The 13,825-nt window shown below is 46.5% G+C and overlaps 1 protein-coding gene across 4 annotated transcripts in view; it reads left to right on the top strand.

Annotated features, from left to right (window-relative positions):
• unc5db (unc-5 netrin receptor Db) overlaps positions 1 to 13,825 on the top strand; it is a 301,343-nt gene that overhangs the window by 279,192 nt on the left and 8,326 nt on the right. For all 4 annotated transcript variants that reach the window (XM_069166069.1, XM_069166073.1, XM_069166072.1 and 1 more), the window contains 4 exons: positions 461 to 632; positions 8,250 to 8,477; positions 12,269 to 12,418; positions 13,106 to 13,270. In XM_069166069.1, coding sequence (XP_069022170.1) covers positions 461 to 632; positions 8,250 to 8,477; positions 12,269 to 12,418; positions 13,106 to 13,270 — 715 coding nt within the window. The remainder of the gene's footprint in view (positions 1 to 460; positions 633 to 8,249; positions 8,478 to 12,268; positions 12,419 to 13,105; positions 13,271 to 13,825) is intronic.

Genomic DNA, 13,825 nt, shown 5'->3' with positions numbered 1-13,825 from the left:
TTAAATATGGAAAGCCGTGTGAAGATCGAAGCCTGGAGTCTCGACGTCGCTTTCAACACCAGGTGCAATGTGTTGGAGCCGTCTCACCTTTTTGTGTGTGTGTGTGTGTGTGTGTGTGTGTTTGAGAGTGTGAGCTAATCTAACGCCGGCGAGATTCACAAATAAAAGAAGTTATTTAAGTGTTGTTGTTTTTTTCCTGCCTTGCAGCAAAGCATTTAATTGCACACATGCTTAAAAAGTAGGAAAACAGCTGTGCGGGCGAGCTCACCGCAGTAAATGTGTATTTACGATGCGGCCTAAGTGGAAGCGACCATCAAAAGGCACAATTACAGGACATCTAACGGAGTCATTCTGCTGACGCCTCCACGTGTAAAACGCCGGCGCTATCGGTTCTCTGCAGGACTTCTTTTTTTTTTTTGACGCCGTGTTGCATTTACTACCCGTGTGTGTTTTCTTTTAGTGTCCAAACACTGGAAGGTTGTGAGATCCTCCTGGGCCCGGAGGTGACCTACGGTCCTCCCGGCCTCGACCTCTTCAGCCCGGTGGCCATCACCATCGCCCACTGCGCCGAGGTGGACTCCGAGAACTGGAACATCCAGCTGAAGAGGAAAACACCGGACAGCAAATGGGAGGTGAGGCCAACGCAAACACCTGTCGGGTCGCGGCCCGTCACGCTTCTCGGTTCGTGCTCAGCCGTTCGGCTGTTGTTTCTTTTTCCCTCGGTGGCTCTCTTCTTTTTTCTTTTCGTTGGTAAATGTCAGCAGGTTTGAAGGCGGGTGGAAAAAGGCAGCACTCTTTACGTTTGCGGTAAAATGAAAAAATAAAATAAAAAAAACCTCAACCCTTGACCGTAAATCGTATTGATCTGCAGGTGCAACACTTGAAGAAGACAAGCGTAGAAATCAAAACGTCCAAAAAACTGCTGCGCTCTCCTGTCGCGATGTCGCCATCTGGCGTTGAAATGTTGACGTCTGAAATTAATACCGGTGGCTAATTAATTATATTTACGCGAATTACAGTCGTACGGAAATGAAACCAGTTTTCACCCGCTGACCGCCTCGTTTCACTCCAGATGAGCTGCCACAATTTTTGTGAGAGCGTCTCTGGAGCGTAAAACACACTAACGGACAAGTTCCTTTATTTCTGGTCGAGTGTTGGAGGAGTTTTATGGTTTCAGAAACCTTTTTTTTTTTCTAAAGATAACACAAAAAACAACAACAAGTAAAACGTTGTTTAACAACAGTTACTAAATCTACACCTCACATTACGATGGTGGAAAAAATGTGTTGTTCATCGTTTGAATATTTTTTTGAAATAACATTTTTGCATCCGCAGTGCCAGATAGGGAGACGTCGTGATGCTAACGTTGGTTTGCGATAACTGGATTCGGACTTGAATTGCGAGCGGAAACGGGCGGGACATTTTGACAGGAGCTCCAAAAAAAAACAAAAAAAAACCACTCCAAAGGAAAGTTTCTGGTGGAGACCAAAACCAGAGCTAAAAGAGAGGGAATACTTTTGGCGTGCTTTCGTTGATCCGAACGGACACACGGTTCCAAATAAATGTTTTTAATTCCAGAAACACGACTGGAAAATGAAAAAAAAAAAAAATGAAACGCTAAAGTTACTCCGCGTCATCAAAGCTTTTACAAGATTGGTAATATGTCGCTCCGTCTGTTGTTGTTTCGCGGTTTACGTGCGCGCAGGCGACCTTTCAAACGCCAAAGTCGCCGTTCGCGGCGCGATTGCTGCAAAAGTTCGGTCACCGCGGCGACCTTTGATCAACGCCCATCCGCGGTTCCTTTTTTCGGTGCCGTCGCCACTTTGCTCGCCGGTGCTGGTAATCTTGTGGATCCTGTTTCTTGATAGGGTTGTTTTTAGTTGTTATTGTTGTTTTGTTTTTTTAATTTACAAAATTGCGTGATGATCTGGCCTCTTAACGCGTAAACCCACCGGCATGCTAGCGGAGACCGCTCGCGCAGCTTATTTCCTGCCCGGCGGTGAATCCAGCGGTGACCTCAACTCTCGCTGCCGTTCAGCGTCGTGACCGGTTGGTGTTTTACCTGGTTGTTGACCTCGAGGTCGTCGGTACTCCGCCGTCCATCAGAGCAGAGCAGAGGCACTTTTTTTTTTTTTAAATGGATGTCGACGTCGCGCTCCTCGGACATTCGATCGCCCGCCTGGTTGTTGCCTCGGCTGTCTCCCTTTTCCGTTCGCCGACCTTCACGTGACGTTCGCTCGGCGCGTCGAAGAAGGCAGTCGGCGTGAAACGTGACCGGTGAGTTACGTGCGAAACCTTGAAAGACTGCCGAGGGCTTGTTTTTGCTTCGGCCGAGCTCGATCGATCCGACCTCGCGCTCTCCAGTCGGTCCGGAGGGGTAACACGGGTAACGCCGGCGGGAAGGAAAATAAAGAAACAATTACGGCGCGTAATGGCCGGGAAGATGCATGGCTGCTGTCAGTCAGTTGGTGGGGGGAGCGGGGGGGGGGGGGGTTGACTAGCGGGGAGGTGTTGTCGGTGGTGGTGGTGGTGGTGGTGGGGTTACAACAGGGGGCAGTTAGACAAGGCAAGTATTGATTAGTAGATCAGGAAACGACACGGCGCGGTGAATTTAGACGCGAAGCAATCAGGAGGAGAATCACGGAGATTGTTTCTCTGCTGACCACGACTCTCCGTTTTGCCTCCGCACAACACACACACACACACACACACACACACACACACACACACACACTGAACACACACATCGACTCACAGCCGAGCGGTGCAAACACTCACCCGATATTTTTGCGTTTCTTGTTATCTCCGCTCCGATGCTCTGTAAGTGGACGCATTGTATTTTCCCAAGCTCTTTGTGTGTGTGTTTTTCATTCCAGCAGTGTCAGCCTTTTATTTTATTTATTTTTTTTCTTTCTTTCTTCTTCTTCTTCCCCTCCAGCGAAGAAGATTGTTTTGTGTGTTTTTTTTTTGTTGTTTTTTTTTTTTTTTACCGGTCTGGATGAAGTCCCAAGAGCTTAATCTCAAACCCAAAAGGCATCACAAGCCCCCGATCGCTGTCGTCACTTTGCATTATTTGCTTGTGTTTTTTTTTTTTGAGCGAGCAACCGGCGAAATGATAACAAGACGTGTGGGGGAGGCGGAGGGTGGGCGGGGGGGGGGGGGGTAATGAAGAGAATATTCAGTCAGGCGGGAATGTAAATGTAAAGCTGACGTAAAGTTTTGGCAAGCTGAGCATGGGTCAGAATAATGAATAGCGCAGGTTTGCCCCCCGGCTGTTGTGGTTGTCAGCGCTTAAAAGAGCTTGTTATTTAAGGCCGGATTTGCCTGCTCTCCGCATTGTCTGCTTTTGTCCTGAATAATGTTTTTCTAAGCTGCCATAAAGAATATTCAAGAGCTGTTGCGGCAGCCTCCGCACGCACACCTCAAAGCAAAGATGCAACACAATGAACCGTCATCCGCACAATCTCACGGTAGTTTCTCTCGAGAGGGTGTTTAGAAAGTTTACAGGTTTGTTTGTAGTCAAGGTATAAAGCTTCAGTTAAAAGTCCGGCTGCCGGGTCTGAAAAATTAGGCCGATGCAAAAGTGGGCTTAAGCTGCGATACCACCGAGGGCCACTAGAGGCTCCAAAAAGGCCTGCGGCTCCATACACTCCCATTCAAATTCTCTCATTAAATTCGTACTCAATGAATTTCTTTCTACAAGTTATCTCGGTGTTGTTAGCTAAAGTCGCTCCTTCTTATTCGTTTTCTGGCGGTCCATCTAAAAATAATCCCGTCATTCATTCGAAAATCTTCTTCAAGAAGAGCTGTTTTTGGGGGCGTGTCTGTTTGATCGACAGGCCTGTGCTGCAGTCAGGTCACAGCTATCGGTGGGCGGGACGCGGTATCGTCGGGTTTCCAATCAGATCGTGTGCCCACCCCAGCTCGTCCAAGTACGGTCACTTCCTGCTCCGAACCAGCGAAGATGGCGCCGGCCAAAATCCGAACTCGAGGCTTCATTAACGGCCGTTCAACAAACCGACGGGCGACGTCGCTGTTGGTTGCCTCTTTGCGAAATAGCTCTACGAAACCAAACTATTAAAACACCGCCGCAGTTCATTTAGTTTACAAATGACCCAAATACGGCATGTATCGTAATTACATGTCCACGACCGAGCGACGTTACAACCCACAGCGTCCCGTTGTCTTCTCTTCGTAGAGCTTGACGCCATAAATCCGAACCGTCAGGATCTTTTTTTTTTAGGGCGTAGCAAGAAAACGAATCGGAGACGAGCCTTTTTTTCATATTATTGTTGGTGCAACCGACCACACAGCAACACTATCTTCCCTTACGTCACGGCTTTATCATTTAATCCAGTTAGTTTAAAGTAGAAGTTTGGAGAAAAGTCTCAACTTCCTCCGTATTTCCCCGTCTCTGGATGTCGCCGTGCCGGCCTCATCGATCACCATCCGGTCCGAAAAAAGCTCCGAGCGCGCCGTCAGCTTTTTGATGTTGTCGGGATACTGAATCCAGACGTACCTATCTAATATCCACAAAACGTCACATTAGACCCTTCTCACATCCGTCTACAGCCCACGACGGTAAATGCAGAGTTCACTCGGAGTGTAACGGTTCCTCAATATTCCAGGAAGCGGTTGTTGTTCTTTCTTTTTTTTTCCCCGACAGGCCGGCGCGATCTGAAACCGGTCACCCGAATCAGCCTGAAAAGGGCCTTTTCTCTGAGGTCAACACGCAGACGGAAATTACACATAAACGGAAACCAAAGATTACAGAAACCGATCCCGGGTTGACCTCTCTTACCCCATTTGTTCCGTCTTCTTCCGCGTCCGTCTTTATGAGCCTCTCGCTCTTCGGAAAGCCACCTGATGCCGCCGCAGATGAGGAACCGCGCCGACTCGCTTTGGGTCACTCGAGGAGATTTATGTCGCTCTTGAAGGGACTCTTTTACTACCGTTCTTGTTTGCTTGCAGAAGTGCCGCTGCTCTCCTTCGGTTTTTCTTTTTCCTCGACTCTCCCGCCTCCGCGCTCAGGCTCGTGTTTACCTAACCTTGCCCCTTTTTTTTTTTTCTTTTTTATAAGCATTCTGCGTTTGCTATTGTGTGACAAAAAAAAAAGAGAAAAAGATTTCTTTTCAGCGTAAGAGGCCAATTTCTCCGGATCTTTCTAAGTGTTTCCGAGCGAGAGAGGGGAAAAGAGTGCGGCGGGGAATATGAATGAATACGAGATTTCACGTCGCTTTGAGGTTTCGCTCCAATATTAAAAGGGCGCCGAGATCCTTAGAGCTCGGCGCTTGGAAATAATGACTTACCGGCTGAGGGTCTAACCTAAGGAGAGAGAGAGAGAGAGAGGAAGAGAATGGCTGGGAGATGCGTAACACCTGCGAATGCACGGTGCCATTAAAATACCCTCATTTTCAGCTGTCATTAAAATGCGCATGACTCACAGAAGACTCCTCGGCACTTCACGGCCACAGCGCCGTATTATTCAAAGCCGTGTTGCGCTGTGTTAAGCTGCGCTTATGAGGATGCAGGGGAGCATGGGTTGATGATTCGCGAATTCACCGAACCCGAATAGTGCAATAGCGCTCGCTCTGGTTGTTGCGCGTCGAAAGGACGAGGACGGCGTCAAACCCCGCGAAAAGTCCAGAAAGAACATGAGTGTGTCAGCAGGTCTCTCCGAGTACCCTGAATCTTCATCGCTGGCCGAATCAGGAACTCCTTTTCGTTGGTTGTCGTCCTGTGAGATGCAGGAGAGTTTAAGGCGGAGGTGCATAAAGGATTCTGTTGCTCCCGATGTCCGTTGTGACCGTCGATTCACGAATGACAAAAACTAATCGCTGAAAAAGAAGGAGACGTCTTTGAAGTGCAGCGCTCGCCCGGCAACTTTCTGCTTGCGTTCGTATTCAGTAACCCGGCGCGCATTCACGGACACGGTGCCAACGAGAACCGCCAATAGCCGATGTAGTATACTTTCATGCGAAGTTGTAATCGGATGTGTTTCACAAAATGTCAAACAGGTTTTTTTTTCTAAATGGTAATTTCCACACACACAAAAAAAATAAGCAAAACACTAAAGCAAGCAGCACGTTTGATGGGGGTAGTACTTTCCACGTTGTTGCGACACAATTGCGGGTGCATGTTACAAAATGACAAAAGCATGCGGTTATGCGGCTGATGAAAGCAGCATGTGGAGATTTTTGCTGCCTTGTAAAGCGCGATAAGGTGACTTTTAATTGGCATATTGCCGGTTAACTGGTGATTATTTGTGGGGGGAATAATTCCTGCTCCGCGGGGCTGTGTTTTAGCACGCTGTTTGCTCTCACAGCTCCTCATTAAATCGTACAATCACGTGGATTTCATGGATCCTGACTGCTCGCTAAGTTTAGGGATCGCGGGACACTGCGTGACAATGTTGTGAGACGCTTCGGAAAATCGCAAGATATCAGAAGGTGAATACGGCGTCCCGTCGCCTCCTTCGTTCTTCTCATGCAGGTGAAGCTCACCTTCTGGCGTGGAAGTAGATCGTTACAAATGTTTGCTGGTCATAAATTGTGCTGTATGTCATTGGAAAGGAAAGGTACGGTTAAAGTAAGGGAAGGTAAAGGAACGGAAAGTTAAGGGAAGGAAACAAAAGGAAATCCAAGGACAGGAAAGGAAACATCATTCGAGGAAAGGAAAATGAAGGCAAAGAAAGGAAATCCAAGGAAAGGAAAGGAAAAGAAAAGATAGGAAAGGGCACCAAAGGAAAGAAAAGGATTCCCTCATTCCAGCTGTAAATGATAAAGTGCTTTCCAGCTGCTGTTTCCGCCATAAACACCATAAATAAAACAGTCCGTATTGTTTATAATGAGTATTTTGTGTTCTGCTGTGTACTAACGCCATCACTCATGTCGGAAATGGTTTTCTCTACATTTCTCCGGAGACCGCTAACAACCTGGGTGGCTTTTCTTTTCTTTTCTTTTCTTTTTTTTTTTTTTTTCTTCATCTGTGATTCAAAACCTGTGTTACGTCGCTCCCATCATTATTCAGCAGCAGTGGACCACGATCCATAATCCATTCCACTGTATACATTTGCCCCATTTTTTTTCTGGTCATGATATGTCTGCGGCTCTCGGCATGAATATTTAGCTCTTCCGTGGACTTGAGCAGCCCGGCGTTATCTCGGCTGAAGGGTTCCTCCGCCGCCCGAAAACGTCTCGAAACAAGCGCGCGACATAAAGTCTGATTTATTTCTGATTTCCGCGACGGACTTGAAATGATTAATAAAGGCATCCCGAAGAGTTGCGGTGATTTTACAGACACGGGGAAGAGCTGTGAATTGCGCTGAATATAAGAGAGTCGGGAGAATAGAAAAACATAAACCATCAGCGTCATACACAAGAACATACCGCACAGTAATGAGTTTTCCTCAGAAAATGGGCAGTAGTCAACCTGCTTATGCTGGAGAGTAAATAGTCTTCTGTCTATGACTCAGTAAACACTGATGTTATTGAACTTTCTCAACCAAAATGTGACGCAACAGAAATGCAGGCCAATCCTTCGGGAAATGTTTGATGAAAAATAAGTTTTAACATCAGTTGTGGCCTGATGGGGACTTCCGGCGTGGAAAGGGTTAATCCAAAAAAAACCACTCAAATTTAAAATTGATTTCAGCTAAAATGAATCCAGCGGTTAGGCATAACGATATGTTTAAACAGATGTTCTCTGTGTTGTGATCTCGGAAAACACGCGTCTGGGAGACGACGTGTGAAAAGCCATGAACCTCTACTTCCCGGTCAATGGGCTTTTTCCCCCCACAACATTCACGATGGGACACCTGAAGCCGTTTTTACTGTTGAACTCATTTTACATCAGTTTTTTTTTTTTCCCCCTCATTTTCCTCTAAGCAGTAAACCTTAGCATTAGTCAGATGATTGACATCGGAGAGCTTTCGAAGGTTGAACCAATCTTTCTTTGTAATTTGACTGTCTAATGCTTTTGTTCCGCAAGTTTCTCCTCCATAACACATAATAAAAGAATGTACCCGAGTCTAAAAAAAAAAAAAAAAAACTCCTCAACAATGTGCAATCATAAGCGCTTCACAATCATTCATGAAAACTCTTTCAGTAATCGATGACCTTCGTGAGAAACCTAACGAAAAAGCGAATAAATAAAAAAATTAAAAAAAAACATTGCGTTCTGTGCAGTCTAGACGAAAGTTGAAGAGAGAGACGCTCGCCTCACGTCCGGCCTCTGTTGTTTTGTTCCAGGAAATGATGTCCGTGGAGGAGGAGTCCACTTCCTGTTACTGCCTGATGGACTCGACCAGCTGCCACCTGCTGCTGGACCAGCCGGGCTCGTACGCCCTGGTGGGCGAGCCCCTGACGCAGGCTGCCGTCAAGAGGCTGAAGCTGGCCGTGTTCGGGAGCATGGAGGCCGGCTCCGCCAGCTACAGCCTGCGGGTCTACTGCGTGGACGACACGCCGCACGCCTTTCAGGTGAGCGGCGGGGCGGTCGAGGTGCTCGGCTCCATGTTTTGGTCCCTCTTTTGTTTATATCCAGCGAAGGTCGAGTTGAGCCGTGATTGTTTTTTTTGTTTTTTTTTTTAAAGTTTTACGACGTTTCGTTTCTTCATAACGAGCACGCGGTCGGTAATAATAGGCTCGACTAGGCTTCGGCTTCCTTGTGCCGAGTCTGAGGTTATAAGCTGCTAATTCCCCGAGCAAAGGTAATTTAATGCCGGGTCGGTCGGTGTAATAAGAAACGGCCGCTGAGGTGGAACCTTCGCTCCGTATAGACTCGTTTCAGTGGCCAAGAATTCTGACTCATTTTTCTTGATTTTTTTTTCTTCTCGTTTTTTGTTTTGTTTTACATGTACAGCGAAGAGCTATTCTTCACATTTTGCAGCAGAAGAACGTGTGAACTAATTATTCATATTGTCCCTTTGACATGATTCACACGGACTTAAAGCGACGCCGATCAATACTTTTACTTAAAAGTTATGGATCTCGTGTAATTTGAAAAGGTATGCTCACTGATCACCCAAATGCATCGGACCATTTTTCCTTTGGCTCCTCGCAGCGTTTTAACTCCTTTTAGCTTGTTTTTTTGGGGTGTTTTGAATAGTTTTCAACTTTACTGTTTTTGGTCATTCTCAGGAGGCATGAAGCTGTTTTAAACAACAACAAAAAATAAAAAAAAAAGGCCTGATAACCGCACTGAATGTTACTTACCAAGAACCTAAAGGGAGATGAAGTTAGCGACTAGAAAGTGAAGATAGTAGAGCATTTAGCAGCTTGAGGCCGATCATTTCTTCAACAGCTGGTGGAGAACAAAAACAGAGCAAAATAAAAATGATGCGTTTTCTGCTGCCGCTTGACATAAAATTGACTCAATTGGTTTTTGATACCAGGTATCTTCGTTCTCCGCTGCGGATAACAACCCCTTAAATACGGCGCCGTTAATATACCAACGCCAAAAAAAATAGCACCAGGTACTAACCGCAATTTGTAGCGCAGTGGAAAAGAGGCTCGAGCGAATGTTTACAGCCCATGGCACTCTCCGCGTGTGGTCGAATGCTCGTCCAGATTTAAAAGATCAGTTCGTTGAAATGTCGAGAAAACTTATTATTTTTTATTTTTTTTATGTCCGTCACTGGACACGTTCCCTCAAACGCGTCGATCCTCACAGATTCAGAGAGGCTCATCCACGTGTCACACGACGACCTCGTGTATTTTTTACGCTTCAAGTCTCTTTTTTTTTTTCTTCCTCTGCTGCGCTCAGTGAAGCGTAATCTCCACAGCCAGCTGTTTGAGTCGCACAAATCTCCTGCTATTTATACGTTCCAACTAGTTTTCAGTTTTTCTGGGTTTCACTTTCGAATCAATAAAAATCAACAAATCCGCACGTAGTTATGAACGCTGACGCCTTCCCGTTCGGCCGACTCGTATCCGATGAATTCCTGCCGTCGGACGGACTCTCCCCTCAGCGCCTCGATGCTGCCGGGCCAGAGGCCGAACGAGAGGTCGGACTCGGGTTGAATTGAACCGATCGAACGTTTCGGTAGAGCTTACGCGAGTCGGCGTTATCGGACCGAGACCAAACTTAGTTTTCTTTTATTTGATTGAGTTTTTGAGATATCTGGCTCTGAAATGGAATGGGGAATGGATTTTATTTTTTTTTATTGGTGGCTCCTCCGGCATTTAAAATCACATTTTCAAAAATTCAATTGCAGCAATTATTATTTATTTAATGCTGTATCCATTTGGATAATCTACCGACGGCAAGAGATTTTTTTTTTTAGGTCGTGTTTTTTTCAGCAGAAAATAGGTCCAATGAAAATCCAATGAGTTGCCAGAATAACTATGTTCTCCATAAATATGGATAGTATTTCCCAATACTGCCATCAACGGAGCGCCGCCGCCGCCGCCGTGACTGACTCCCGACCGCCTTTCCCTGTCATGACGCAGCCGTCAGCGGCAGCTGGCTTTAAAACGCATTCTGGATTTGCTTTACGAATTCCCAGCCTGCCGAGCAGATGCCGGAGTTTTTTTTGGGGGGGGTGGGTGGGGGGGGTTTAGCGCGTCCCTCGGGCTCTTTGTCTGTTAGCACCACCGCCGCTGTGTGTGTGTGTGTGTGTGTGTGTGTGTGTGTGTGTGTGTGTGTGTGTGTGTGTGTGTGTGTGTGTGTGTGTGTGTGTCTTTCCGAGCTCCGGCACAAAGTCAATCACAGACCGGATTCTGGATCAACAGGACGCCTGGTGCAACACAAACACTGGTGCGAGGGAAGATATTTGTTCCTCAGCTGGGAGTAAGAGAGGCTTCGGGTTGGATTTTTCTGCTACAGAAACGCCTCATTTTCCAAATATAAACACTCACTTCCAAGTCTTTATTTTCCCGTGTCACCTGCGACACCGGAGACAAAAAAAGGTGGCGTGTTATTTGCTCCGGCAGAAATAATTCCCCTCCACTAGTAAGTCCATTTCCAAGGTCGCAGCTTTCCGCGCGGTGCCGGAGAGACGGTGGATACGAGCTCATACCTGCAAATACCACCCGCATTAATATTCTGCCGGCACCTCAACCTTCGGCAAAGGATCGCTCCCGAATGACATCATCATCAACTGGAAATAATGCGGTTTTATTTTTTTTTCATTTCAATGGTGAATACAGTGCTGTTTTATTATTTTTTTTTTTTATCATCACAGTCATTCGTGACTCCAGGATTTGTCTCATTTTTGGTCGCCGGTTTGTTCGGAAATGTAATTTCTCTTTAAAACGTGTCAAACAAGCTGCCGACGAGTGGCGTTCAGAATTGCCTGAAATGAGTGAACCGCACGTGTCATATTCAAGTGGTCGGTTTTTACAAAAGAGAATTGCAAGTACTGCCCACACTGTCTTACCCAAAAAAAAAAAAAAAAAAAGGTACCAGCGAGAGAAAATGATCTCATTTTGAAGGTTGCTCGTTTCATCGCATCATTTCACAAAACTGTACGAAAGGAAAAAAAAAACTGAAAAAAGACATCACAGAAATAAAAGTGGAGATTAAATTCCTTCATTTTATACCTCAGATTTCATTATTTATGTCTGTTTGTTTGGGGTTTTTTTTTGGGGGGGGGGGGGTCAGTATAATAGTTTTAACACTTAAAAACCTTGATGAGCCATTAAAAAAAAAAAAAAAACCTGAATCAGAGTCCATTAATGTCTCAATTAAACGCAACAGATTGGACTGAAAACGATCTTTTCTTTGGCAAAATCTCAGCGTAAAGGAAATCAAGTCTCACGTACGCGAACTAAATAACTTCCATTTGAAGTCTCCTGGTTGGATTCTTGCTTGAAAAAAGGAATTTTGGATGTTCCGACTTTAACGTCTCTTTTTTTTTTTTGGCGCCACAACGTGATCTCAAGACGCCTCAAAAATCGCGGCGTGTCGGGTTGACCGTCGGCGAATCCACGGGGAACGGCTTTCCATCCTGGCGGTCTCGTACGGCTTCGGATCAGTTTCGAACGATGTCGTCACACGTCCGAGCTGCAGCCGCATATGCTGCAACGTAAAGCGTTGTCCGGTCGCTCACCGTGCACCAAAATTAAAAAAAAAAATAAAAACATTACCGGCCTTCAAAAAGAGAAAGAGACCGTTGTTGGGTTTTTTCCTCTCGCAATAACCTCATCTCTCCTTTTTATTTGTTTTTATTTCTTTTTACCTCTTTCTTCCTCATCCCCCTTTTCTGTTTGCTTCCCCTTTCTTTCTTTCTTTCTTTCTTTCTTTCTTTCTTTCTTTCTTTCTTCTTCAGGGAGTGGTGGCCGCGGAGAGGACCCGAGGCGGTCGGCTCCTCGAGGAGCCAAAGACGTTGCCTTTCCGAGCGAACACCTTCAGCCTGCAGGTGTCCATCCAGGACGTCCCCCAGTTCCTGTGGAGCATTAAACCCTTTACCACATGTCAGGTAACCGCGGCGACGACCGACAATGCCACAAACGACAACACACAGCGGATACTACAGCCTCTCTCTCTCTCTCTCTCTCTATATATATATATATATGTGTTTGTTTTTGTAGGTGCTAATTTGCAAGATCCTGGTTTTTTTTGGTTGTTCCTCGGCGCCAAAGCGGATCAATCGAACGGTGTGAAGAGAGCCGGGATGTGTTTGCGCTTGTTTTTCTGTTAATTAAGCGTGACATCCTCTGATTGGCTCCGACTTGTACTTCACTGCACTTTTACTCTTCTAACCTCCGGTGCAACACGGCCGTATGTCAAAGAGGATCTTTAAGGCGCCCCGTTGTTTCCGTCTCCGATCCTTTTCTTGTCCCTTTTCTTGTCCCTTCTCCTCCTCCCTTCGCTGTGTTACAGTACAGTTAGACCGCGAGCTTCGCCGGTAACGGGATTTGTATTCGTAAACCTCACCGGGACTCTTTTCGCCAGTTATTTTCCACCCCATAAATATATGAAACTATGGAAACGAATCGATTTCGTAGATTATAACGGATATTTAAAAACTCGTGTTTCCCCGTCCCTACGTCGAAGTGCACGTTTGTTTTTTGTTTTGTTGTTGTTTTTTTTTTCAAGCGTGTGTTCACATAGCTGTCTCTGATGTGCCTCTTCTTTTATCTTTTTACCTTCTGCCTTCCTTCAGGAATTCTCCTTCCCCCAAGTGTGGTGCAGCAACCAGCAGCCTCTGCACTGTGCCTTCTCTCTGGAGAGATACAGCCCCGCCACCGCCCAGCTCTCCTGCAAGATCAGCGTGCGCCAGGTCAAAGGTCACGAGCAGATTCTGCAGGTCTACACGGCCGTGGCCGAGGTGAGGCTGCCGGCAGCTGCGGGAGGGTGGTGGTGGTGGTGGTGTCGTCTCACTCCCCCCCTCCCTCCCCCCCGCCACCCCTACTCACCCTTTATGTAACCTTCCAGGAGTGTGTCCACTGACAGCAGGGGCCAGCTCTCCTGAGCTCGCGCTGCGTTATTAATAGAGCGAGGAGGACGCTCCTCTTTTCTGTCTTTTTTTTTTTTTTGGTGCTTTTTTTTTTCGCAGATTGGTGCTAAACGTGGTTGGTGCCTATGACGTGCAGCTGTTCGCCCACGCGTATGTGTGTTGGTTTCTTTTTAACCTTTACTCAGCCTGCTGCTAGTAGCGTACTGTAGTACTGTTATACTACGTAGTATTACTCACAGTATCCCATCTCGTCGCTGCACCAGCAAGTCCAAATCTGTTTCCCGGATCGAACCCGCGACCTTCCGCGGCGCCGAGCCGAGCCCCTCTTCACTCGAGCAAGGAGGACGCTCCTTTTTTCTGTTTTTTTTGTTTTTTTTGTCCTTTTTCACAGATTGGTGCTGAACATCGACGACATGACGTCCAGCC

The sequence above is a fragment of the Embiotoca jacksoni genome, unplaced genomic scaffold (assembly GCF_022577435.1).
Source record: "Embiotoca jacksoni isolate LCO1_2020_lvr unplaced genomic scaffold, fEmbJac1.0.p SCAF_37, whole genome shotgun sequence".
NCBI classification, from domain to species: Eukaryota; Metazoa; Chordata; class Actinopteri; family Embiotocidae; genus Embiotoca; species Embiotoca jacksoni.
Note: the sequence above shows the minus strand (reverse complement) of the source record. Positions and strands in the feature narration are given on the sequence as shown.